At 44.9% G+C, this 25,609-nt stretch overlaps 5 protein-coding genes across 5 annotated transcripts; 1 reads left to right on the forward strand and 4 right to left on the reverse strand.

Moving 5' to 3' along the window:
* Positions 1-6: 6 nt before the first annotated feature.
* Positions 7-3,851, reverse strand: LOC310821758 (uncharacterized protein). Its single transcript, XM_083693959.1, has 5 exons — positions 3,798-3,851; positions 3,108-3,191; positions 2,249-2,488; positions 1,597-1,734; positions 7-915 (listed from the first exon to the last, which is right to left on the reverse strand). The coding sequence occupies exons 2-5, from the start codon at positions 3,183-3,185 to the stop codon at positions 895-897; spliced, it is 477 nt and encodes a 158-aa protein (XP_083550085.1). The 5' UTR covers positions 3,186-3,191; positions 3,798-3,851; the 3' UTR covers positions 7-894.
* rnf11a (ring finger protein 11a) lies at positions 3,480-7,429 on the forward strand. Its single transcript, XM_083693960.1, has 3 exons — positions 3,480-3,930; positions 4,370-4,539; positions 5,027-7,429. Exons 1-3 carry the CDS (start codon positions 3,832-3,834, stop codon positions 5,196-5,198), a joined length of 441 nt encoding a protein of 146 aa, XP_083550086.1. The 5' UTR covers positions 3,480-3,831; the 3' UTR covers positions 5,199-7,429.
* A 490-nt stretch (positions 7,430-7,919) lies between these two features.
* On the reverse strand, positions 7,920-11,432 carry LOC310821550 (uncharacterized protein; the record flags this gene model as incomplete). Its single annotated transcript, XM_083693636.1, has 8 exons — positions 7,920-8,045; positions 8,225-8,300; positions 8,394-8,543; positions 8,629-8,767; positions 8,828-9,000; positions 9,264-9,944; positions 10,147-10,566; positions 10,779-11,432. The coding sequence occupies 8 exons, from the start codon at positions 11,430-11,432 to the stop codon at positions 7,924-7,926; spliced, it is 2,415 nt and encodes an 804-aa protein (XP_083549762.1). The 3' UTR covers positions 7,920-7,923.
* Positions 11,433-15,110: 3,678 nt separating this feature from the next.
* On the reverse strand, positions 15,111-18,754 carry LOC310821551 (uncharacterized protein; the record flags this gene model as incomplete). Its single annotated transcript, XM_083693637.1, has 7 exons — positions 18,671-18,754; positions 17,583-18,515; positions 17,005-17,370; positions 16,158-16,802; positions 15,522-15,893; positions 15,300-15,428; positions 15,111-15,206 (listed from the first exon to the last, which is right to left on the reverse strand). Exons 1-7 carry the CDS (start codon positions 18,722-18,724, stop codon positions 15,111-15,113), a joined length of 2,595 nt encoding a protein of 864 aa, XP_083549763.1. The 5' UTR covers positions 18,725-18,754.
* Positions 18,755-21,629: 2,875 nt separating this feature from the next.
* hmox1b (heme oxygenase 1b) lies at positions 21,630-25,570 on the reverse strand. The gene is made up of 7 exons (XM_083693669.1): positions 25,336-25,570; positions 25,080-25,133; positions 23,800-23,911; positions 23,274-23,489; positions 22,864-23,136; positions 22,554-22,641; positions 21,630-22,231 (listed from the first exon to the last, which is right to left on the reverse strand). The coding sequence occupies exons 2-7, from the start codon at positions 25,127-25,129 to the stop codon at positions 22,104-22,106; spliced, it is 867 nt and encodes a 288-aa protein (XP_083549795.1). The 5' UTR covers positions 25,130-25,133; positions 25,336-25,570; the 3' UTR covers positions 21,630-22,103.
* Positions 25,571-25,609: the final 39 nt, after the last annotated feature.

Below are 25,609 nucleotides of genomic sequence, written 5' to 3' on the forward strand. Positions count from 1 at the left end.
AAAAATGTTTTCCAGTTTATTGAGCAGCTCCAGACAATTTGATTTGGGACGATTAGGGTTAGGGTTAGGGTAAATCTCACATATCTATTGCACTTAACATAATATAACAGTCAGAATTACACCATCACCAAAAACGTCATCCTTTAAAAGTGCATTCAGGAACACAAACCCATGACATATAAAGTACAGGAAAAGGACCCTTTGGGTGAATTTGAAATTAGATAAAATAGCCTAATATTGTATGTCATTGTTACCCTATACATCTTTGGACCACATATCAGGCAGCATTTGGTACTGGATTGTTTGAAGGCACATTAAACGGCCTATATAACACAAATAAATATAATGCCATACATTACATTTAAAAACAATTCCCTTTTTCATAAATTCAGTGGCGCAATGTTAAAAGTGCCTATAACTGAGGAGAAACACAGAACGTATTCACACTTAATTTGGTAGTGGCTTGGCACAGAGACATGGAGGTCATTTCAGATGGTCCAATGTTGTCTACATTCTTTCTGGGGTAACAGTACTATGGTAACAGTACTATGGTAACAGTACTATGGCAACAGTACTATGGTACCAGTACTATGGCAACAGTACTATGATATACAGCATCTCTCTCTTTACACACAGTGCAATCTGTTTTTTTAAGTGGTACAGTCCCACTCTTCTAATTCTCATTTCTATTGGATAGAGATAGTGGAGAGAGACAGGAAAGTAAGGAGCAGAGGGTCTGTCAGCAGGGCGTGGGCCAGATTTGAACCCACGCCGACTTGGGTATGTGTGTGCACTGTAGGCCGTGGAGCTAGACCAACTGGAAAGTTGACTGCCGTTTCTTCGTTCTTCTCCAAGGCAAAGCATACTCGAGTCACCTGGTCCCGAGGGTATCCATCATCGCTGAGGAGACGGGAACTGGGAACAAAGAGGAAAAATGACAAACTCTCAGTGAAATGCTATGTTTTCAGAAAAATATCATACAGCATACGTGTGATGACTTTAATAGGAATTACAGAAACCTGCTGTCAAGTAACTAGTCATGGGCCGTGACCGAAGAAAAAAAATAATATAATAATCTCCCTGCCTTTATCCAAAGCGACTTACAACAAATACATTTGTTTAAGTAAGTGAATCATCTATCCATCAGTCATCATAAGAAAAAGTAATCAATGCTCACACCAGGGGCCGTAGGCAGTCACAATGCTGGAAGAGGAGAGAAACAGGAGAGAAACTTGTACAGGGGGGTAATGGGGGTGAAGAGGTCTTTAGGAGGGACCATTAAGGTGTAGCCTGAGGAGATCTACGGCGGAAGATTGGTAGTGACTCTGCAGTCATGACAGTAGTGGGAAGCTCATTCCATCAGCGGGGCGCCAGGACAATGAAAAGCCGTGACCGAGTAGTGTGGCTGCTGCATCCATGTAGAGGCGGTGGTGCCAGGCAGCCAGCCGAGGTGGAAGAGCGGAGTGATCGGGCAGGGGTTTGGGGGCTGACAATTGCTTGCAAGTACGGAGGGGCTGTTCCCTTTTCATGACTGAAATACTTTTAGTAAACAGTAGGCAGTGTGAGCTTCTGGTGGCCATGATGGCCTCTCCTCACCTCCTTGTTGGCTTCCTCATCCTGTCCCTGTGAGTCCTGGACACAGCAGACTCCATCCTGCTCCTCATCAACCACCTCATTATCCTCTGGGGCCGCAGGCTGCTCATTGGCCTGGTCACCACTCCCCAGCTGGTTGCTCTGCAATGACAGGGTGAAGGTGAGAAGTGAGTGGTCTCACAGCAACAGCAGACGTGCATAAAGATTGTTTATTTAGCCATGCAATCAATTCACATCAATTGTTGGAATGTGATACGTGCACTCCCCCCCCCCCCCCACAACACACACGCACTGCACACACCCCCTCTGAGACAACACACGTGCACACCCCCAAGGGAGAACAGAGCTCTGGGCACAGGGCAGCCATATTCAGCGCCCCTGGAGCAGTTAGGGGTTAAGTGCCTTGCTCAAGGGCACAACGGCAGTGGTAGGCACCTTAGTTATGATGCCAGTAACCTTCCAGTTACCAGCTCACATCCGGCTCCCTCCTGGAGTGGGGATCGAACCAGCGACCTGCCAATTGCTGGCTGGCCGGCCTCTCTAATCTCTAGGCTACCTGCAGCCCCAAGTTTTCTCGCAGAGCCTGACAATGTGTCTAAAGTCTGGGTGGAGGTTAATTGTGGAGAGGGTTCTGCAGTGGGGGAGGAGTGAGTACCTGAGAGCCATTGGGTGCAGGGTTTGTCTCCTGAACTGGGTACTTCTCCCCACCTACAGGGATAGGGAGGGCAGCCTGCGTCGGGACTGGTGGTGCAGGCAAACCAGCGCCTGTCTTGTGTGGATTTGGTGATGGCCAATACTGGTTGGAGGACTCGTGGGAGGTTGTTTTGCATGAAGGAAGTGGTAGTGGAGGTGGAGGTGGAGGTGGAGGTGCAACCTGGCCAGGTGGAGGTTTTGGCTGAGTAAAACAAGCCAAGAACCCAGAAAAATACATTAGCATGAAGCCAGTCGAAAATGCACGTGGGCAAAAGCATCCAGGAAAAATACACAGTTATGAGCATTCTGACTATTTGATGTGTGTATGGTATGCAGACTGTGTCTCGGGTTAGATACTGTGACAGCCAAATAGTAATATCAGTTGAAATGTACCAATTAAGATGTACCAATTAAAATGTACCAAGTAAGATGTACTGGGCGGCAGGTAGCCTGGAGGGGGGCGGCAGGTAGCCTGGAGGTTAAAGAGGCCGGCCAGCAATCGGAAGGTTGCTGGTTCGATCCCCGCTCCAGGAGGGATCTGGATGTGAGTTGGTGACTGGAGGGTTGCTGGCAGCATATCCAGGTCCCTACCACTGCCGTTGTGCCCTTGAGCAAGGCACTTAACCCCGAATTGCTCCAGGGGCGCTGACTTGGCTGACCCTGTGCCCAGAGCCCAGCGCTCTGTTCTCCCTGGGGGGGTGTGCACGTGTGTTGTCTCGGAGGGGGGGTGTGCAGTGCGTGTGTGTTGTCTCGGGGGGGGTCAGCATCAGCATACACTCTATGTAATTGCATAATCTGTAAGTGTTTAAAAGGTAATTTACCTCCTTGGATTTAATGGAATTTGTCTTGCCAAAATCTGCCATTTTCTGTTGATAAGAAGAGGGCTCCGGTCCTCCCATCAGAGCCTAAAGAAATAATATTATTATTGACAGTATGGACACACGATCAAAGCTACGAACGGTATTGCTGTGACTTTAGCTTCCTTACTAACTAATACGATACGATATCTAATACAATTGCTAGCTATAACGAAGATTACAATTACTACGCACCTTCCTGTCGTCTTAACCGCCAGCACGCGGGTTTGTTTGGGCACGTTCCACTTCTATGGTTACGTAGTTACGTTTTGCCTACGTAGTTACGTTTTGCCTACGTAGTTACGTTCTGATACATTTTGTAAACAAAGCCAAAAGATGGAGTCATGAGAAGGTTTAATCTAAAAATATAGTCAGATCGAATGACCAAACAACAGAGTTTATAATCGGTGTCATTCATTGTTCGACGGTCAAATACACGAATAAGGAATAGTATTTACATCTCACTGCTTCTTAAGATATTAACGTTGACAAGTTCTTAGTTTCAGCTAATTTTTTTTACCCCTGCTGCATCGACCGAGGAGGTTGTCGTTGCTCGGTTCTACTAACTTAGCTAGTTAGGCTAGCTACCATTGTGGAATGACAACAAAGTAGCAAACCACGTCAAAAAAAACATAGCTAAGTGCTAAGTCTAACCTTGTCGCTGTGGGGTTGTGTTCGGTCTAGTTCAATGGGGAACTGTTTGTCTTCGCAAGGAGCCGACGACTTGTCTCTTCTCAACGAGTCAGAGGGAGCCAGTCTGCCAGGAGAACCACCACCCCCATATCAGGTGCGCTCAGGGGGCAACAATGTAATATATTCCGAGGATTCATAGATAATAGCCCTGGCATTACGTTTGACATCCCGTCGTTATCATAAATGCATTGTGCATGGCATGGCATTTGATTAAGAATACAGATTAATAAATATTTATTTAGGAGTTCTTCGTCCAAGTCACTAGTCGTATGACCTAGTAGTCAATGCCCGTTCAGAGATTAGGTAGTTTGTCTTTGTATTGCGTCTTATCTTATGACTGTCTTATGAACTGTCATACTTTTGCTACAGCTGCTTGTGAATAACATCGTTATTCAAGGTCTATGGCTATATTCAAACAGTGTGATGACCTCCTTAAGAGAACAAGCAGGAAAAAAAACACATGACACACACACTGTGAATTCCATTGATTGGTATAAATAATGTTTGGGTTGGTTTGTGCCCCTTTCCCCCAGGAGCGTGTCCAGGTGCCAGTGTACTACCCCACGCCCAGTCAGACACGCCTGGCCACCCAGCTGACAGAGGAGGAGCAGGTCCGCATCGCCCAACGCATTGGTCTCATCCAGCACCTCCCCAGGGGCATCTTCGACCCCGGCTCTGAGCCCTCAGACAAGAAAGTCAAAGAGTGAGTGAGGAGGCTGATCCTTGGCCCGTCACTGAAATATGTTGGAGGTGGTCCAGTGTCTAGAGTCCAGCACCACGGCCTACAGTGCACATGTATGCCCATGTCGGCATGGGTTCGAATCCAACCCATGCCCTGCTGACATACCCTCTCCTTCTTACTTCTTATCTGTTATTCTTACTTCTTATCTGTCTCTCTCCACTGTCTCTATCCTATAAAGGACAAAACATATAAGAGTGGGACTGCCTCACTAAAAAAAATAACCTTTAGAAATATGTTGGAGATTTTGTCTAAAACGTTTCATTTGGATATGACTGAAATATGTGGAACAAGCGTGCACTTGCTGCGGCCGTACGCCTCTCACGATGCAGTTTGGTCGCAACTATTGATTGATTGATGGATTGATTAGACTACATAGATAGATGAATACTTCATTGATCACAGATCAATTAAAAGGTTTTGTGTCTCCCTCCCCCCCTCTATCCCCCAGGTGTGTGATCTGCATGATGGACTTTGAGTACGGTGACCCCATCCGGTTCCTGCCCTGCCTGCACATCTATCACGTGGACTGCATCGACGCCTGGCTGATGAGATCCTTCACCTGCCCCTCCTGCATGGAGCCTGTGGACGCTGCACTGCTCTCCTCCTACGAGACCAACTGAGCCGTCCCCCTCCTTCACCCCCCACCCCCCCCCCGTTCCCACCACCACCCTGCAGAGGAGCCAATTAAACACCTCATAGCAGTCACTCTAACCTAGCTGTTGTAGACTCCCACAGACAGTTGTTTTCGGGAGGGGCGGGGATATGCAGATATTGGGAGGGTGTGTTGTGTTAAGATGTGCGTAGGTACACAAGAGTAGGTTATGCTGAGTGAGAGTGGGTGTAGGCCCACTGTATGGGTGCTAAGGGTGAATTTTGGGCTCATAGGAATGTCTCTTTGCCTTTTAAAGACGACGAGACTTGCTGCCGAACACGTCTTACCTTAATTGAAGGATTTAGAAAAGTAGAGAAGTCCTGAGGGATTATTCCAGAAACATACTGAATTCCCTTTTGGATGATGAAAGGAAGGGTGGTAGCTATAGAGATTGGCCCAATAGTTTAGTTCATATGGTTGGTTTCTTATTACTTCCCTTACAATCATCCCCCCTCCAATGTATATGTGCAATATACAGTATGTTATATTACAGTACATAGAGAAAGTACAAGAATTGCTCTGTTCTGATAGGTCAAAGGGTGACCCCCCTGACCTCAACACTGCAGAAGAGAAGGTAGAGCAAGTGAGGGTGTTTAGACTGGGGCACTTGTAGCCTTGAATGTCTCTCAAAAGCACAGGGCTCTTTACTAGAATGCAACTTTTTTTCAAATCAAAGGGCAATCATAGACAAACCCATACAAACTCACAAAGATACTGTATGAGTAAAAAAAAAAAAAAAAAAAAAAATGCAGTATGAGTTCTCCATCCCATCCCTGTCTATATATCAGAAATGATACTCGCCTTTGTATGTTGTTTAACCGGGTGGGGATTGGATCGGGTCGGGTCGGATGTGTGTTAGCCTGTAGAACCCCAAGCTGCTTTTTTAAACTAACGTGGGTCTGTTTTTTGCCTTGACATTAGTATGAATCTTCTCCTAACGAGCTTTGCCTTGACTATGTGCTCTTGTTAAGATTGTCCATGGGGTGTTGTCGTGGTCTTTCTTGTTCCTGTTTACTGTCTATGACTTTTCAAAGACTAATATGCTGTGCAATCCCCCCCCAAAGCACCTTGGGATATCCTCTGGCACTCTGTAGCTCCTAAACATACACTCTTCGGGGAAAAAAAAAGGTTCCCAAAAGGATGCTTCGGCTGTCCCTGTGGGAGAACCCTTTTCCACAGAGGGTTCTGCATGGAACCCAAAAGGGATCTTCAAAGAGTTTTCCCACAGGTTCAAGCCGAAGAACCCTTTTTGGTTCTAGTTAACGTAAGGTAACGTAAGGTTCTAGTTAACGTAACGTTTTTTTCTTCTTCTTCTTCAAAGAGTGTAGCAGAGGAAAGTCAGAGGGAGAGTTTTCCCCCGCCTTCCTCCTCTACTGTTTCTTTCCACATCTCCTGTCTTGTATGAGTGTTTCAAAGACAAGAGAGAAAAAAAGAGACTAAATTGTGTCAAAAGATGAAGATGATTCTTTTAATTGTCAATCTGTTTTGATACTGCATACAAAGGTTGTAGCTAAAGTGTTTTTTTCCAATGTTGTCAGAAAAAGTGTGTGTGAGTATTGATATATTGATTAGTGTTTTGTTGATCTACATTATGAATCTCCAGTAGCCCAAAGGCCTGGAAAAAAGAGCTTTTAGAACTTTTAATCTATTCTTTGATCTATGAGGACTGAAATAGTGAGGCAAATGCTGTTGACTGTGTGGTTTAATACAAACAACTAACATACAATGTGTGAGAGTGGGTGGAGAGGAGAGTGGGGTTATGAATCGTGGTCAATTCTGAATGTAATTCTACAGTGGCACTATTTCAGTAAAGGTAAAAACTGGACAGCATTCGAAATGGATTCTCAGCATTCTTAAGTGGTAAAGAAATATGGCGGAGCCATTCAATTCAGGCCTCGGTGTCCTTTTAGGTCGACGTGAGCCAGCCAATTCATGTGAAGTACAATCATTTCTTATACTTGTCATTGTTGTTTTAGTTTTCCTTAAGCTGGACACACTGTACAGTGGAGTGTGATATCAGCATCACGCTGATTCGTGTCAATGTGTAAGACTATGGAATATGATGAAGCCAGAGATTCCTGGCTGCTGTTACAATCATGAATTTGAAATCTTGATGTGTCCTTTGTTTTTGAATATGTGCCATGAGGGTACAGCTTTTAGGAAAACCTACAAACAATAAAAAGTGGAAGCCAAATTCAACCACTGTGCTGCCATGTATTATTTTTATGTCTGTGGACATACTGACTGTTACCGTATGTTACTGTCACTGATCTATACACACAGAGTGTCCTGCGTCAGTACAGGGACAGTGGGACAGTGAAGCATTTTCTCTTCTTGTGGCTCTACGCTCTACAGTGAAACAATTACTGTGACTTTAAGTCGAGATTCTCAGCTTTATTTTGATGGCTGATTGTGTACATATTGGTTTCACCATTCAGAAATTAAAACGCTTTTGGAGTGTCGAGCCAAAAGAAGAAAAAAATGCTTCACTGTCCCATTACTTACGCAGGGCACTGTACATACTAAATCGATGGTGCCGTTTTCCTGCTGGTGAGATGCAATGTGGATGTCGGCAAAAACGTAAAATGAACACACACATACCGAAATAGAATGTTTTTTTGTTTTATTTTATATTGTTGCACTCGGTTGGGGGCAAGTCTCACTCCTCTTTGGGGAGACCAGTGGAGCAGGTCTCACTCCTCTTTGGGGAGGCCAGTGGAGCAGGTCAGGATCCTCCCAAGGCGTCGGAAGAACCCTCGAACTCCCCCCTTCTTCTTCTTGTCCTTCTTCTTCGTTGAGATTGTATCTCTGTGATCTAAAAAATAGAATCCATAAGTACTGTATGTTTTCATGCGAGATCTGTGTCCATCCTTTAAAATAACTCTTGGCACAGAGGTTAACATGTCAAAAGTGTGTCTGTTGAATAAGACTAATTTCTCGTCACGATATATTAGACTGCCTACTAAGTTAAGTGTCAAGTTGTCAAGTACTCACCACCGCAGTGTTCTACTGCTTCAACGCAGCATTCAGCTGCCTCAGTGCTGCTCGCCAGTGTCACAACCCCAGGAGGCTGTAAACAAAGACAATGAACAGTATAAGAGTAGGAAAAACTGTATTGTATTTCATCTTCATGATGTAATTCGATGTGATATTTATTGCTTACCAGAACCACTCCACTGAGTTCAGCTACAACTCCACTGCATTCTGCTGCAACTCTACTGCATTCTGCTGCAACTCTACTGCATTCTGCCACCTCACTGCAGCATTCAGCTTCCTCTCCAATGCTGCACACCATCGTCATCAACCCAGCAGGCTGTAAACAAAGATAATGAACAGTATAAGAGTAGGAAAAAGTCCATCTATTCATTCATTCATTCATTCATTCATTCATTCATTACCTTGGGGAGCTGTGGAGTCATCACTGGGAGGACACATTCCAAGGTAATGTGTGGTTGCTCCTCTGTGAGCTGAATCCTCATCTTTGGGTCCAACTGCTCACTTTCCCTTTTGATCTGGTCTATGGCCAGCTGGATAGACCTACTAACCTCTACCTGGGCAGTTTCCCTGTAGAGCTGGTCTATAGCCAGCTGGATAGACCTGCTCACCTCCACCTGGGCAGTCTTCTGAAGGAGCTGTTCCAGCTCCACCTTGGTGTTTTCAGAGGCCTGGTCACCCAGGCAAGCCTTATGTGGCTCAGTCTCTCTGACGGTACAGGAGGCCTCAGCAACCGCGTCCACTGACATGGCATTGTCACTGCTCTCCTCAATGGACTGTAAACAGACAGAGTAAAGCATCATTTTAAAACTCATTCTGTAGCTGATTCATGGGGCACACCAAACATATACAACATAAATGATGATTATGACGTATATGCTGTACTGTCCACAATGATATAAATATACATCCAGTATCAAAATATATCTCAACTACAAAAGAAAACAAGTTTAAGATTTAGATTTTTAAAAAAGTCAATATAATGGACTAGCACTAAATACAATCAAATAGAGCATTTCAGATGGCTCTTATTTCTTACTACAGTGGCCAGGCGTGGTTCTCGTTCCTCTTCAAGGCTGTCAATGGTGTTGAGGTCAGCCTGGGTCTCCAGACTGACCTGGGCCTCCAGACTGACCTGGGCCTCCAGACTGACCTGGGTCTCCAGACTGACCTGGGCCTCCAGACTGACCTGGGTCTCCAGGCTGACCTGGGCCTCCAGACTGACCTGGGCCTCCAGACTGACCTGGGTCTCCAGAGTGACCTGGGTCTCCAGACTGACCTGGGCCTCCAGACTGACCTGGGTCTCCAGACTGACCTGGGCCTCCAGACTGACCTGGATCTCCAGACTGACCTGGGTCTCCAGGCTGACCTGGGCCAGCTCCTCCAAAGCATTCTGCTGAACTGCCACCTGATCCTCCTGGACGATCTGATGGATGGACAGCCTGAGAACCTTCCCAGTATGGGCCTGAGCAATCAGCAGAAGCTTTTGTTCGTAAATGTTGGTGGTGGAGCCCTCCACCTTTGTGTCCACAGAGGCCTGGTCATTGAGACTAGCCACCTCTGCCTCAATTTCTTTGATGGTGGTTGAGTCCTCCACCTTGGTATCTTTTGAGGCCTGGTCATTAATGGGAGCCACCTGTGGCTTAATCTCCCTGATGGTGGTGGAGGCTTCACCAACAGTGTCCACTGATGTGGAATTGGCACTGGTCTCCTCTATGGACTGTAAACAGACAGAGTGATTAGGTGTAAGCATAATAAAAAACACACACTCCCTAGCTATCTCATAGACACACTGAAAGCCATAGGGAAATAACAATAGCTCAGTTTATTTACAATTAATTAATAATAACATCACAGATCGAATATAATGGACCAGCATAAAATAAAATCAAACAGAACTTTTCAGATGGCTCTTTTCTTACCACAGTGGCCAGGCATGCTTCTGTTTGCATTTTAGGAGACTCCTCTTCAGGGAGGTCCATGGTTGTGATGTCAGCCTGGGTCTCCAGACTGACCTGGGCCAACTCCTCCAAAGCATTCTGCTGAACAGCCGCCCTGTCCTCCTGGACGATCTGGTGCATTGACAGTCTGAGAACCTTCTCAGTGTGTGCCTGAGCAGTCAGCAGAAGCTCTTGTTCATACATTCTGGTGGTGGAGTCCTCCACCTTTGTGTCGATAGAGGCCTGGTCATTAAGAGGAGCCATCTCTGCCTCAATCTCTCTGATGGTGGTGGAGGCCGGGTCATTCATGGGAGCCACTTGTGGCTTAATCTCCCTGATGGTGGTGGAGGCTTCACCAACAGTGTCCACTGATGTGGAATTGGCACTGGTCTCCTCTATGGACTGTAAACAGACAGAGTGATTATGTCTAAGCGTAATTAAAAGCACACACCACGTAGCAATCTCATAGAGCACACTAAACCTATACAACATTCATCATGATTATCATGTGCTGTATTTACAATTGATTAAATATAACATATCACAGATACAATATAATAGACCAGCATTAAACAAAATCAAACAGAGCATTTCAGATGGCTTGTATTTCTTACCACAGTGGCCAGGCGTGGTCCAGGGCTACTGGTAACGCCCACACATGCTTGTGTGAGCTGAAGCACCACCAGACACTTGAGGTACCTCTCCAAGCCTCCGTGAACAATGGCTGTGTGGAGGCCGTGATCAGAGCCTGTAATACGGTACAGCTCGGACAAAATGTTCTGGACAAGACCGGAGACTTGGGAGTGGTGGAGAAGGCCTTGCCCAATCCCCTCTACTGCCTCAATCCAGGGGAAAGAGCAGAGGATCTTGTCCAACTCACTTCTGTTGAGTTCGACCCCAGGGCTCAGGTGAATGATGGTCTGCTGGAGGATCTGATTAATCACAAAGTTCAGACCCTCAAGGTGGTCAGGTACCTTCACAAGTTGGGAGGAAGCCATCTCTTTCTTAAAAACCATTTCACTCAGTGCCTCCTTGACAACTGCCCTGGCGTCAAAGGGGGCTCCATCAAAGTTCAGGAGCCTGAAGGTCTTTGATGCCTCCTCAAATTTCCTGAAGACCAGCCTCACCATGTCCCGTGACATGTCCTTACTTAAAGCGGTGAGACGCGCCATCGGGACGTCGCCATACTGCCGCAAGTACTTTGTTGCGGCTCGGGCGACCAGCCCACAGATCTCCTGGACGGCAGCACCCTTTCTGGCCTCCATCATGGCCCTATCAGACTGCTGAGAACTCCCTGCTGGCCCATCCTCTAGGAGATGCTTTAATGACAACCTCACCACCTCTGGGATGAGGTCCTTTTTGGTAGACCCGAGGAAGGCCTGCAGAGTGAAAACCGGGCCTCTATTCCCATGTCTCTTGTCCCTCTTGGGCCCAGCCATGATGGTGTTTTGCAACCCGGAGAAGGCAGGGAGGAGGATCTTGCTCGCACCCATTTCTGCTGCCGGGCGGAGCTTCTCTAAGAACATCTGCAGCCCCTCTGTTGTTATCTTTATAAGAGTGAGAGAGAGAGAGAGAGAGAGAGAGAGAGAGAGAGAGACACACACAGAGAGAGAGAGAGAGAGAGAGACACACACACACAGAGAGAGAGAGAGAGAGAGAGAGAGAGAGTGAGAGAGAGAGAGAGAGAGAGAGAGAGAGAGAGAGAGACACACAGAGAGAGAGAGAGAGAGAGAGACACACACACACAGAGAGAGAGAGAGAGAGAGAGAGAGTGAGAGAGAGAGAGAGTGAGTTAACTCAACCAAGGTTTCTCTGGTGTTCCTAGAGCAGACAACAGGATGTAGTGATACATACTATTCTGTGGAACTGCCTAGAGAGGTGCTGCTCTCTGCAGAGCTCCTTCTCCATCTGCTCCAGACAGAGGAGCCTCTCTCCATTCCAGGCCTGTAAAACATCATTATGTCAGTTTCAACATTTAGTCGGGACAAATAGTAGGGGAAATGAAGCACTGGTCCATCATTTAATTAAGTTGAATATAGACCGACATGCTATTGTAAATGTTACTGCTCACCCTACAACATTAAACTCACTACCATCTCAGTGATTTTCTGTGAATATGTATATAGGCCTACTATGCTATCATCCTTACCACTTCAGCCATATAGAGCTCCCTTAACTCTGCTTTCAAAGGGAAGATAGGAAACCTATAAAAAATATATATATGTCAGATCTCTCTCTCTCTCTCTCTCTCTCTCTCTCTCTGTCTCTGTCTCTGTCTCTGTCTCTGTCTCTCTCTCTCTCTCTCTCTCTCTCTCTCTCTCTCTCTCTCTCTTATTCAATCTATCTATCTATCTATCTTTCCATCAATTAATCACTATATACATCATATGATTAACTGGACATCTAGTTTCTAACTTTTAGAGTGAATTGCACTTTCTATAATTGAAGAATAGGTTTACAGTGTAGCAAGCAGTTGACAAGTATCTATTTCTGAGCACCAAAGCTTAACTTACTCCTCCAGGAAGACCCTTCCAGCCATCAGCCAGTCCTTCATGTCGTTCAGGGTGATGTTGGACGGGACTTTGTCCTGGTCCTTCATGAGAAGGAAGTGTCTCATGAGCTTTTTCTGCAATATAGAGTTCTCCATTAGTACCTAAAACAGTAAATATTGTTGATATTGGCAAAAATATGTTTTATCGAATGATTCAACAAAACAAACTTACCTCGCCCAGAAACTGTGCCTTTTCCACTGAGGATAAGGCTTTATTGGGCAGGTCGCCATCCATTGCAATCCTACAGAATAAGAAATAAGTGATTTAGCTCGAACATAATTTTACACTGGGATAAAAAAAAATGTCCGCTTTAGTAATGTGAGAAGATACGTACCTGACAAAGAACAATAAATGCTACTTAAAAACAGAAAGTGCTATTAAAAGAGGTTTCGGCGGTGTCGATTGGTGTCAAATAAATTGTGATTGATGCTATCTAGATGCTTGAATGCGTGTAATCTTGAGCACTGTGACGCGCTCATTGTTGCGCAGTGCACGGCACAGGCCGTTTTCTCCATTGGTAGGAAAGCGACTCATCGCGTCCCTCTCCTCCATCCTCCACTCAAGTCGATCTCAAAACGAGAATATACACTCACCGAACACTTTATTAGGAACACCTGTACACCTTCTCATGGTGGAGGTGGTGTAATGGTGTGGGGAATGTTTTCTTGGCACACTATGGCCCATTAATACCAATAAATCATCGCTTGAATGCCACAGCCTATTTGAGTATTGTTGCTGACCATATGCACCACTTCGTTCACAATTTACCCATTTTCTAATGGCTACTTCCAGCATGATAATGCACCATGTCACAAAGCAAAAGTCGTCTCAAACTGGTTTCATGGACATAACTATGAGTTCAGTGTTCTTCAGTGGCCTTCCCAGTCACCGGATCTGAATCCACAAACACTATGCACCACAAATTAGGCAAAATTGCCATGCTTGTAGTTAACAGCCGAAACGCCAATCCATATTTCAAAAGCCCTCAGTTTGTTTTAGAAGCTGTGTGCGCAAATCGCGCGATACAGGGCGCGCCATACAGGGAAACATATACTCTGAGTACAATGACTCTGATTTGTCATTTGCGTGGGAACACGCACACATACACACACGCACGAACGCAAGAAAAACAACGAAGAAGTCGATTGTATAACTGAAACGATCCCCACCCTGCAGTGCCAACCGGGAATCTGTGTTTTAGTCAAGGCAGCATTGCGCACCACAACTGAGTGCCACCATTTCACCATCTCTACAGACTGATCTCTACAGACTCTACAGACTGGTACAAAGGCCAGTTTGTGTTGTCACACACACACACACACACACACACACACACGCACACACACGCACACACGCACACACACACACACACACACACACACACACACACACACACACACACTGTTCTACGGTGGGTAATCCAGCAATACCAGATAACAGTTATGGGCAAACAGTTCTAAAACATACTTACAATTATTGTTATACTTACAATTATTATTTTTAAAATAATATTACTTAGCCTATAACAATATTAGTATTTCTAACAAATATGGACAGCTATTTAGAACACATACCTTACTGCCAACAAGTCCAGGTAACTTTTGATTATAGTTTTTTAAACTATTCAGAGAGCGCAATTACAGGAGGCTTGTCTAGTTATCAATAGGTTGAATAAACTGCAGGCTCTCTAATTAGTGCGTGAAATGTTGGCCATTGTGACGCGCTCATTATCGCGCACGGTCAGGACGATAGGAAATGATGGCTCTGGCTGTTAGTCATTACCAGCGCTGTGCAGGCCTAAATGACGAGTAGTGTCATTCAAATTCATGTGATGTTAGAAAAGAAAAGGTGTTGATTGTTCTCCATCCTCTCCTGACTCTGAATGTGTCATTTCCATAGAAATGTCACGCTGGGTTTAAGAGCTATTGAAGAGAGAAAACCGAATATAGTTCCTCATCTATCTCAAATATAATGCAGGCAAAAACGTAAAATGAACACACACATACCGAAATAGAATGTTTTTTTGTTTTATTTTATATTGTTGCACTCGGTTGGGGGCAAGTCTCACTCCTCTTTGGGGAGACCAGTGGAGCAGGTCTCACTCCTCTTTGGGGAGGCCAGTGGAGCAGGTCAGGATCCTCCCAAGGCGTCGGAAGAACCCTCGAACTCCCCCCTTCTTCTTCTTGTCCTTCTTCTTCTTGTCCTTCTTCTTCGTTGAGATTGTATCTCTGTGATCTAAAAAATAGAATCCATAAGTACTGTATGTTTTCATGCGAGATCTGTGTCCATCCTTTAAAATAACTCTTGACACAGAGGTTAACATGTCAAAAGTGTGTCTGTTGAATAAGACTAATTTCTCGTCACGATATATTAGACTGCCTACTAAGTTAATTGTCAAGTTGTCAAGTACTCACCACCGCAGTGTTCGACTGCTTCAACGCAGCATTCAGCTGCCTCAGTGCTGCTCGCCAGTGTCACAACCCCAGGAGGCTGTAAACAAAGACAATGAACAGTATAAGAGTAGGAAAAACTGTATTGTATTTCATCTTCATGATGTAATTCGATGTGATATTTATTGCTTACCAGAACCACTCCACTGAGTTCAGCTACAACTCCACTGCATTCTGCTGCAACTCCACTGCATTCTGCCACCTCACTGCAGCATTCAGCTTCCTCTCCAATGCTGCACACCATCGTCATCAACCCAGCAGGCTGTAAACAAAGATAATGAACAGTATAAGAGTAGGAAAAAGTCCATCTATTAATTAATTCATTCATTCATTCATTCATTCATTCATTCATTACCTTGGGGAGCTGTGGAGTCATCACTGGGAGGACACATTCCAAGGTAATGTGTGGTTGCTCCTCTGTGAGCTGAATCTTCATCTTTGGGTCCAACTGCTCACTTTCCCTTTTGATCTGGTCTATGGCCAGCTGGATAGACCTACTAACCTCTACCTGGGCAGTTTCCCTGTAGAGCTGGTCTATAGCCAGCTGGATAGACCTGCTCACCTCCACCTGGGCAGTCTTCTGAAGGAGCTGTTCCAGCTCCACCTTGGTGTTTTCAGAGGCCTGGTCACCCAGGCAAGCCTTATGGGGCTCAGTCTCTCTGATGGTACAGGAGGCCTCAGCAACAGCGTCCACTGACATGGCATTGTCACTGCTCTCCTCAATGGACTGTAAACAGACAGAGTAAAGCATCATTTTAAAACTCATTCTGTAGCTGATTCATGGGGCACACCAAACATATACAACATAAATGATGATTATGACGTATATGCTGTACTGTCCACAATGATACAAATATACATCCAGTATCAAAATACATCTCAACTACAAAAGAAAACAAGTTTAAGATTTAGATTTTTAAAAAAAGTCAATATAATGGACTAGCACTAAATACAATCAAATAGAGCATTTCAGATGGCTCTTATTTCTTACTACAGTGGCCAGGCGTGGTTCTAGCTCCTCTTCAAGGCTGTCAATGGTGTTGAGGTCAGCCTGGGTCTCCAGACTGACCTGGGCCTCCAGACTGACCTGGGTCTCCAGACTGACCTGGGCCTCCAGAGTGACCTGGGTCTCCAGACTGACCTGGGCCTCTAGACTGACCTGGGTCTCCAGACTGACCTGGGCCTCTAGACTGACCTGGGTCTCCAGACTGACCTGGGCCTCCAGACTGACCTGGATCTCCAGACTGACCTGGGCCTCCAGACTGACCTGGGTCTCCAGACTGACCTGGGCCAGCTCCTCCAAAGCATTCTGCTGAACTGCCACCTGATCCTCCTGGACGATCTGATGGATGGACAGCCTGAGAATCTTCCCAGTATGGGCCTGAGCAATCAGCAGAAGCTTTTGTTCGTAAATGTTGGTGGTGGAGCCCTCCACCTCGGCATCCATAGAGGCCTGGTCATTGAGACTAGCCACCTCTGCCTCAATTTCTTTGATGGTGGTTGAGTCCTCCACCTTGGTATCTTTTGAGGCCTGGTCATTAATGGGAGCCACCTGTGGCTTAATCTCCCTGATGGTGGTGGAGGCTTCACCAACAGTGTCCACTGATGTGGAATTGGCACTGGTCTCCTCTATGGACTGTAAACAGACAGAGTGATTAGGTGTAAGCATAATAAAAAACACACACTCCCTAGCTATCTCATAGACACACTGAAAGACATAGGGAAATAACAATAGCTCAGTTTATTTACAATTAATTAATAATAACATCACAGATCAAATATAATGGACCAGCATGAAATAAAATCAAACAGAACTTTTCAGATGGCTCTTTTCTTACCACAGTGGCCAGGCATGCTTCCATTTCCATTTTAGGAGACTCCTCTTCAGGGAGGTCCATGGTTGTGATGTCAGCCTGGGTCTCCAGACTGACCTGGGCCAGCTCCTCCAAAGCATTCTGCTGAACAGCCGCCCTGTCCTCCTGGACGATCTGGTGCATTGACAGTCTGAGAACCTTCTCAGTGTGTGCCTGAGCAGTCAGCAGAAGCTCTTGTTCATACATTCTGGTGGTGGAGTCCTCCACCTTTGTGTCGATAGAGGCCTGGTCATTATGGGGAGCCATCTCTGCCTCAATCTCCCTGATGGTGGTGGAGGCTTCACCAACAGTGTCCACTGATGTGGAATTGGCACTGGTCTCCTCTATGGACTGTAAACAGACAGAGTGATTAGGTCTAAGCGTAATTAAAAGCACACACCCCATAGCAATCTCATAGAGCACAATAAACCTATACAACATACATCATGATTATCATGTGCTGTATTTACAATTGATTAAATATAACATATCACAGATACAATATAATAGACCAGCATTAAACAAAATCAAACAGAGCATTTCAGATGACTTGTATTTCTTACCACAGTGGCCAGGCGTGGTCCAGGGCTACTGGTAACGCCCACACATGCTTGTGTGAGCTGAAGCACCACCAGACACTTGAGGTACCTCTCCAAGCCGCCGTGAACAATGGCTGTGTGGAGGCCGTGATCAGAGCCTGTAATATGGTACAGCTCGGACAAAATGCTCTGGACAAGACCGGAGACTTGGGAGTGGTGGAGAAGGCCTTGCCCAATCCCCTCTACTGCCTCAATCCAGGGGAAAGAGCAGAGGATTTTGTCCAACTCACTTCTGTTGAGTTCGACCCCAGGGCTCAGGCGAATTATGGTCTGCTGGAGGATCTGATTAATCACAAAGTTCAGACCCTCAAGGTGGTCAGGTACCTTCACAAGTTGGGAGGAAGCCATCTCTTTCTTAAAAACCATTTCACTCAGTGCCTCCTTGACAACTGCCCTGGCGTCAAAGGGGGCTCCATCAAAGTTCAGGAGCCTGAAGGTCTTTGATGCCTCCTCAAATTTCCTGAAGACCAGCCTCACCATGTCCCGTGACATGTCCTTACTTAAAGCGGTGAGACGCGCCATCGGGACGTCGCCATACTGCCGCAAGTACTTTGTTGCGGCTCGGGCGACCAGCCCACAGATCTCCTGGACGGCAGCACCCTTTCTGGCCTCCATCATGGCCCTATCAGACTGCTGAAAACTCCCTGCTGGCCCGTCCTCTAGGAGATGCTTTAATGACAACCTCACCACCTCTGGGATGAGGTCCTTTTTGGCAGACCCGAGGAAGGCCTGCAGAGTGAAAACCGGGCCTCTATTCCCATGTCTCTTGTCCCTCTTGGGCCCAGCCATGATGGAGTTTTGCAACCTGGAGAAGGCAGGGAGGAGGATCTTGCTCGCACCCATTTCTGCTGCCGGGCGGAGCTTCTCTAAGAACATCTGCAGCCCCTCTGTTGTTATCTTTATAAGAGTGAGAGAGAGAGAGAGATAGAGAGAGAGAGAGAGAGAGAGAGAGAGAGAGAGAGAGAGAGAGAGAGAGAGAGTGAGAGTGAGTTAACTCAACCAAGGTTTCTCTGGTGTTCCTAGAGCAGACAACAGGATGTAGTGATACATACTATTCTGTGGAACTGCCTAGAGAGGTGCTGCTCTCTGCAGAGCTCCTTCTCCATCTGCTCCAGACAGAGGAGCCTCTCTCCATTCCAGGCCTGTAAAACATCATTATGTCAGTTTCAACATTTAGTAGGGACAGTTGAATATAGACCGACATGCTATTGTAAATGTTACTGCTTACCCTACAACATTAAACTCACTACCATCTCAGTGATTTTCTGTGAATATGTATATAGGCCTACTATGCTATCATCCTTACCACTTCAGCCATATAGAGCTCCCTTAACTCTGCTTTCAGAGGGAAGATAGGAAACCTATAAAAAATAATTATATGTCAGATCTCTCTCTCTCTCTCTCTCTCTCTCTTATTCAATCTATCTATCTATCTATCTATCTTTCCATCAATTAATCACTATATACATCATATGATTAACTGGACATCTAGTTTCTAACTTTTAGAGTGAATTGCACTTTCTATAATTGAAGAATAGGTTTACAGTGTAGCAAGCAGTTGACAAGTATCTATTTCTGAGCACCAAAGCTTAACTTACTCCTCCAGGAAGACCCTTCCAGCCATCAGCCAGTCCTTCATGTCGTTCAGGGTGATGTTGGACGGGACTTTGTCCTGGTCCTTCATGAGAAGGAAGTGTCTCATGAGCTTTTTCTGCAATATAGAGTTCTCCATTAGTACATAAAACAGTAAATATTGTTGATATTGGCAAAAATATGTTTCATTGAATGATTCAACAAAACAAACTTACCTCGCCCAGAAACTGTGCCTTTTCCACTGAGGATAAGGCTTTATTGGGCAGGTCGCCATCCATTGCAATCCTACAGAATAAGAAATAAGTGATTTAGCTCGAACATAATTTTACACAGGGATAAAATAAATGTCTGCTTTAGTAATGTGAGAAGATACGTACCTGACAAAGAACAATAAATGCTACTTAAAAACAGAAAGTGCTATTAAAAGAGGTTTCGGCGGTGTCGATTGGTGTCAAATAAATTGTGATTGATGCTATCTAGATGCTTGAATGCGTGTAATCTTGAGCACTGTGACGCGCTCATTGTTGCGCAGTGCACGGCACAGGCCGTTTTCTCCATTGGTAGGAAAGCGACTCATCGCGTCCCTCTCCTCCATCCTCCACTCAAATCGTCCTCAAAACGAGAATATACACTCACCGAACACTTTATTAGGAACACCTGTACACCTTCTCATGGTGGAGGTGGTGTAATGGTGTGGGGAATGTTTTCTTGGCACACTATGGGCCCATTAATACCAATCAATCATCGCTTGAATGCCACAGCCTATTTGAGTATTGTTGCTGACCATATGCACCACTTCGTTCACAATTTACCCATTTTCTAATGGCTACTTCCAGCATGATAATGCACCATGTCACAAAGCAAAAGTCGTCTCTAACTGGTTTCATGGACATAACTATGAGTTCAGTGTTCTTCAGTGGCCTTCCCAGTCACCGGATCTGAATCCACAAACACTATGCACCACAAATTAGGCAAAATTGCCATGCTTGTAGTTAACAGCCGAAACGCCAATCCATATTTCAAAAGCCCTCAGTTTGTTTTAGAAGCTGTGTGCGCAAAGCGCGCGATACAGGGCGCGCCATACAGGGAAACATATATTCTGAGTACAATGACTCTGATTTGTCATTTGCGTGGGAACACGCACACATACACACACGCACGAACGCAAGAAAAACAACGAAGAAGTCGATTGTATAACTGAAACGATCCCCACCCTGCAGTGCCAACCGGGAATCTGTGTTTTAGTCAAGGCAGCATTGCGCACCACAACTGAGTGTCACCATTTCACCATCTCTACAGACTGATCTCTACAGACTGGTACAAAGGCCAGTTTATGTTGTCACACACACACACACACACACACACACACACACACACACACACACACACACGCACGCACGCACGCACGCACGCACACACACACACACACACATACACACACACACATACACACACACACACAAACACACACACACACACACACTGTTCTACGGTGGGTAATCCAGCAATACCAGATAACAGTTATGGGCAAACAGTTCTAAAACATACTTACAATTATTGTTATTACAATTATTATTTTTAAAATAATATTACTTAGCCTATAACAATATTAGTATTTCTAACAAATATGGACAGCTATTTAGAACACATACCTTACTGCCAACAAGTCCAGGTAACTTTTGATTATAGTTTTTTAAACTATTCAGAGAGCGCAATTACAGGAGGCTTGTCTAGTTATCAATAGGTTGAATAAACTGCAGGCTCTCTAATTAGTGCGTGAAATGTTGGCCATTGTGACGCGCTCATTATCGCGCACGATCAGGACGATAGGAAATGATGGCTCTGGCTGTTAGTCATTACCAGCGCTGTGCAGGCCTAAATGACGAGTAGTGTCATTCAAATTCATGTGATGTTAGAAAAGAAAAGGTGTTGATTGTTCTCCATCCTCTCCTGACTCTGAATGTGTCATTTCAATAGACATGTCACGCTGGGTTTAAGAGCTATTGAGGAGGGAAAACCGAATATAGTTCCTCATCTATCTCAAATATAATGCAGGCTTATTCCACATTCACAGCTTTGATCATAGCATTTGCATTATCTATTTGAGATTATCTATGGAAGATGTTGACTGGTTCTGTCACAAATGTTTATATTCATTTGGACTGAATGAATACTTATGAGAAGCACAATGTTTTAATTCTAATATGTACCATGTTTTTTTATTTTTTCATTTGCTCAGGTCATACATAACCTGTCAAACCAAAGATTTAAATAATAAAGGAATGACCTGGAATCAAAATAAAATGGGGATCCTCCAGACTAAACCATCATATACCGTATTTCTGAGGTGATCAACTCCAGATTAACAAAGATGAGCTAGAACAGGAAAAACAACGTTAGTGCAGAAAGTACCTCAAAGAAAGTAGTTATTTTATTAAAAAATATATACAGTATTTACGTTATACACATTTTATACCAACAAATTTCACATACAGTATTACTGGCCATACAATTATTGACAAGCGATAAACATATTACAGTGGTAACCACTGTCATTTCACAGTGATATATACAATACTGAGTACTTGTGGACATTGAGTCGAAGTCACTGCCACATGAATATCTATTGTATGCATCCTATCTCATTGTTTAGGTGGCTGCATACAACATAGTGCTTGGTTAACATTACAGGAATAATCAGTATTATGAAGTTGCATAAACAGTATTTAGCTATGTTTTCTTTTTTACACCTGGATTCTTTGTTATTAGTATCAGCGACAGGAAAAGATGGCCGCCTTGAAAGGCCTTGTATAAAAATAGTCACCACATTTTTAGGCAGTAAAATTGTGCTGTGGACGGATACGACTTTGCATAAAATCAATACTTGATTCTTTAAAAAGAATAGATTCCCACTCCAACGGTTGCCAAGGCTACACAGATACCTAGGACCATTCTGAAAAGGGGCGAAGTGTTGATCCAGCTGTTTGAGATCTGGAGGGTATTGGCCATCATTTGTTCTCCTGGGAAAATGAAAGAGAAATGATTATCTAAATCATGTATGTATTTCCATCATCATCATCATCATCATAACAAGCCTGTGTGTGTGTGTGTGTGTGTGTGTGTGTGTGTGTGTGTGTGTGTGTGTGTGTGTGTGTGTGTGTGTGTGTGTGTGTGTGTGTGAGTGCACATGCATGTGTGTGTGTGTGTGTGTGTGTGTGTGTGTGTGTGTGTGTGTGTGAGTGCACATGCATGTGTGTGTGTGTGTGTGTGTGTGTGTGTGTGTGTGTGTGCACATGCATGTGTGTGTGTGTGTGTGTGTGTGTGTGTGTGTGAGCCTCTTACCATTAGTCAGTTTAGAGTGTGTCGTGTGTCTCTGCAGCTCACTCTCACTCTTAGTAACACTCAGCATCTTCTGCAGATCTTCAAACACCTGAAACATCAAAGAAGAACAAAAGGACATCCTCACGTCATTCATCATCTCGTGTACATGACATGTTCTGATCAGCCAAGTCACAATGTCATTCAGCTCCCCTATTGCTTTCCTCTAATTTGTACTAATTGAAAATCGGCATCTTGTGCCCGTAATTTAGACGGTTAAGCCTCCACTTTCCTGACACACCGTCATCCCATCTCTCTCTCCATCCCTCCTTACCTGGATATTACACTCGAAGGCCTGGACAGCCTCCTCCAGCACTCCCGTCCTCTCCTCCTCCGTCAGCTCTATGCTGTTCATCCGGCTCCTGTACAGCTGCTTGAAGAGGTTGGGGCTGCTCACCCCAGGGAAGGAGAAGAACGACAGACCCTCACCGCTCTTCAGCCCCAGAGACTTCTGGGTAATACGGCCCAGGACCTGCCCTCCGGACAGGTCTCCTAGGTAACGGGTGTAGGCGTGGGCCACCAGGTACTCAGGGTGGTCTCTGCCAATCTGTGTGTGTGTGAGAGAGAGAGAGAGAAGGTATTTAACCATTCCTAATAAAGCATTATACCTGTATGGTAATAAACATTACAGTACACCTTTCTCATTGGCTGGTACAGTAAATGTGACCAAGTATAGTTCCATACCTGTCTGAGTCTATGAGCGTATCTTTTGGTGGCAGCTGGAACAACGATCTTCTCTCTCCAGTCCTGTCCATAGAAGTGTTCCAGGTCCCTCTCCACAGACTCCAACCGCGCTAGCTCCGCGGGGAAGTAAATAGGCGCGACACTAGGGTGGTCTGAGTTCCTGTCCAGCTCTTCCTCTAAGGCCTGATAGACCTCATACAGGGAACACAGGAGAGCCTGGGGAGAGGAAGGAAAAGGGAGGAGGGTTAGGGTTTCAAAGGTTCAGACAAATAAATGCAAAGAACAAACCTGAAGCAGTTCATACCACCACTTAACAGTGATTGCGAAAACTGTGGTGCTCAAACAGGAAAGTCCTGAATGATATGATTTACTCCAGTTCATAGACTTACTAGATTTTCTTACATGCACCAGCCCATGATACAGTATACAGTATACATGATACAGTATACTAAACATTGGCTATCATGCATCTGATAGGATGTATGGCCATTCTTTATTGATCATACAGGATTCATTGATTGATTACCTTATACTGTGGCAGACTGACATGTCCTCTCTGGTAGCTCAGCATCAGCTCTGTGTTCTCCGCCCTGACGTGGCTGTCCTTTGTCACCGCTTTGATTTGCTCTGACAGGTCACTGTGGGAGAGAGGTCATCATAAGAACTCCTGCATGCATGAGGTCATCATAACAACTCCTGCATGCATTCAACACGCAATGCCATGAGGTCATCATAACAACTCCTGCATGTATTCAACATGCAATGCCATGAGGTCATCATACGAACTCCTGCATGTATTCAACATGCAATGTCATGAGGTCATCATAACAACTCCTGCATGTATTCCTCATGCAATGCCATGAGGTCATCATAACAACTCCTGCATGCATTCAACATGCAATGCCATGAGGCCATCATAAGAACACTGTACATTATGCCCCAGTACATGCATATCGTCTGCACTGAATGATTGACAGAGTGGAACAAGGAGAGACGGGGTGGGGGGGAGGGGGGGGGGGGAGAAGGAATGAGCCCTGCCATTTCGGGCAAGTAGGTGACATACAGTACTGTATCTCTTCAAGGTACATTATGTTAGAATTAAGAGAGGTCTGACAGAGGAGGCTATCTGCACACCTGATGAAGCACTGCAGGTGAAAAGGACTAAACTGCAGACACCTCTTTTTATATAATACATCATATAATAATAATAATAATAATAATAATAATAATAATAATAATAATAACAATAATAATAATAATAATAATAATAGTATATGCCATTTAGCTGACGCTTTTATCCAAAGCGACTTACATTGCAGTGAGTGCATACATTTTTCAGTATATATGGTCCCAGCGGAAATCGAACCCCCAACGTAAGTGTTGTCACTTTATTCTCACTGTTTGTCACTTTTTATTACTTATTATTGAATTGTTGACTGTCTGCTGACTGCTGTTGTTGAGCGTGGAGCAAGATCCCAAAACATTTCACTATGTCAATTACAACTGTATGCAATAAACGTGGCGAATAAAATTCGATATGACTTAATTTTGATTTGCTGGCGCCATGCTCCACCAACTGAGCCACAGAGGACCATACACAATGCATCCATACAACACAATGCAATGCAACACATTCATTTCTCCATCATACAAAACACTGTCTTGCAAAATCAGTTCATTTAGCAACAAACATTCTTGACTAGGTCCTTCATGAGAGGACCTGACCAGTTGCTGTGCTTGTTGACTATCTTAATGAATGTAAAAGAGGCTGGAGGCTGTAAATCACATCAGTTCATCCACTCTTACCTGTCTTTCATCTGCTCAGCTGCTGTCTCCATCTTCTTCTCTGTATCCATGCTTCTGTAGGAGTCGAATAAAACCTTATAAATCTGGTACAGTGTTGGCAATAAGTTTGAAATCTCGCCACATTAGATCGGATTTTGCATGATGACAGCGCTGTGCCTGAAACAGGAACTTCAATGTCCTCTTTTACAGTAAGTGGAGCTATGAATCTGATTAGGAAATTAAACTATTGTCCAGTTCTGATTTGAGTTTAACTCACCAGTTAAAAGCTAGTCCTTGTGTTCCCCGTTTTCCTTCACGATTCCACAACGGTTCTCTCCTCTCTTTTTCTCTGAGTGTACAATGTGCGCTCTGTCTTTCCTCCCTGCTCTCTCCCTCTTTATATCATCCCCCCCTCCTTCCCTCACTCCCTCCCTCTCACATGGTCAGCTGACAGAAACAGGAAGGCTCACGGGCTGAGTCAACATCCCTGATTGGAGCAGCAGAGGAAACATCGAGGAGGGGCCAGCACTAAACATGACAGGGCAAGTTCA

The sequence above is a fragment of the Argentina silus genome (assembly GCF_951799395.1).
Source record: "Argentina silus genome assembly, chromosome: 22".
Classification (NCBI taxonomy): domain Eukaryota; kingdom Metazoa; phylum Chordata; class Actinopteri; order Argentiniformes; family Argentinidae; genus Argentina; species Argentina silus.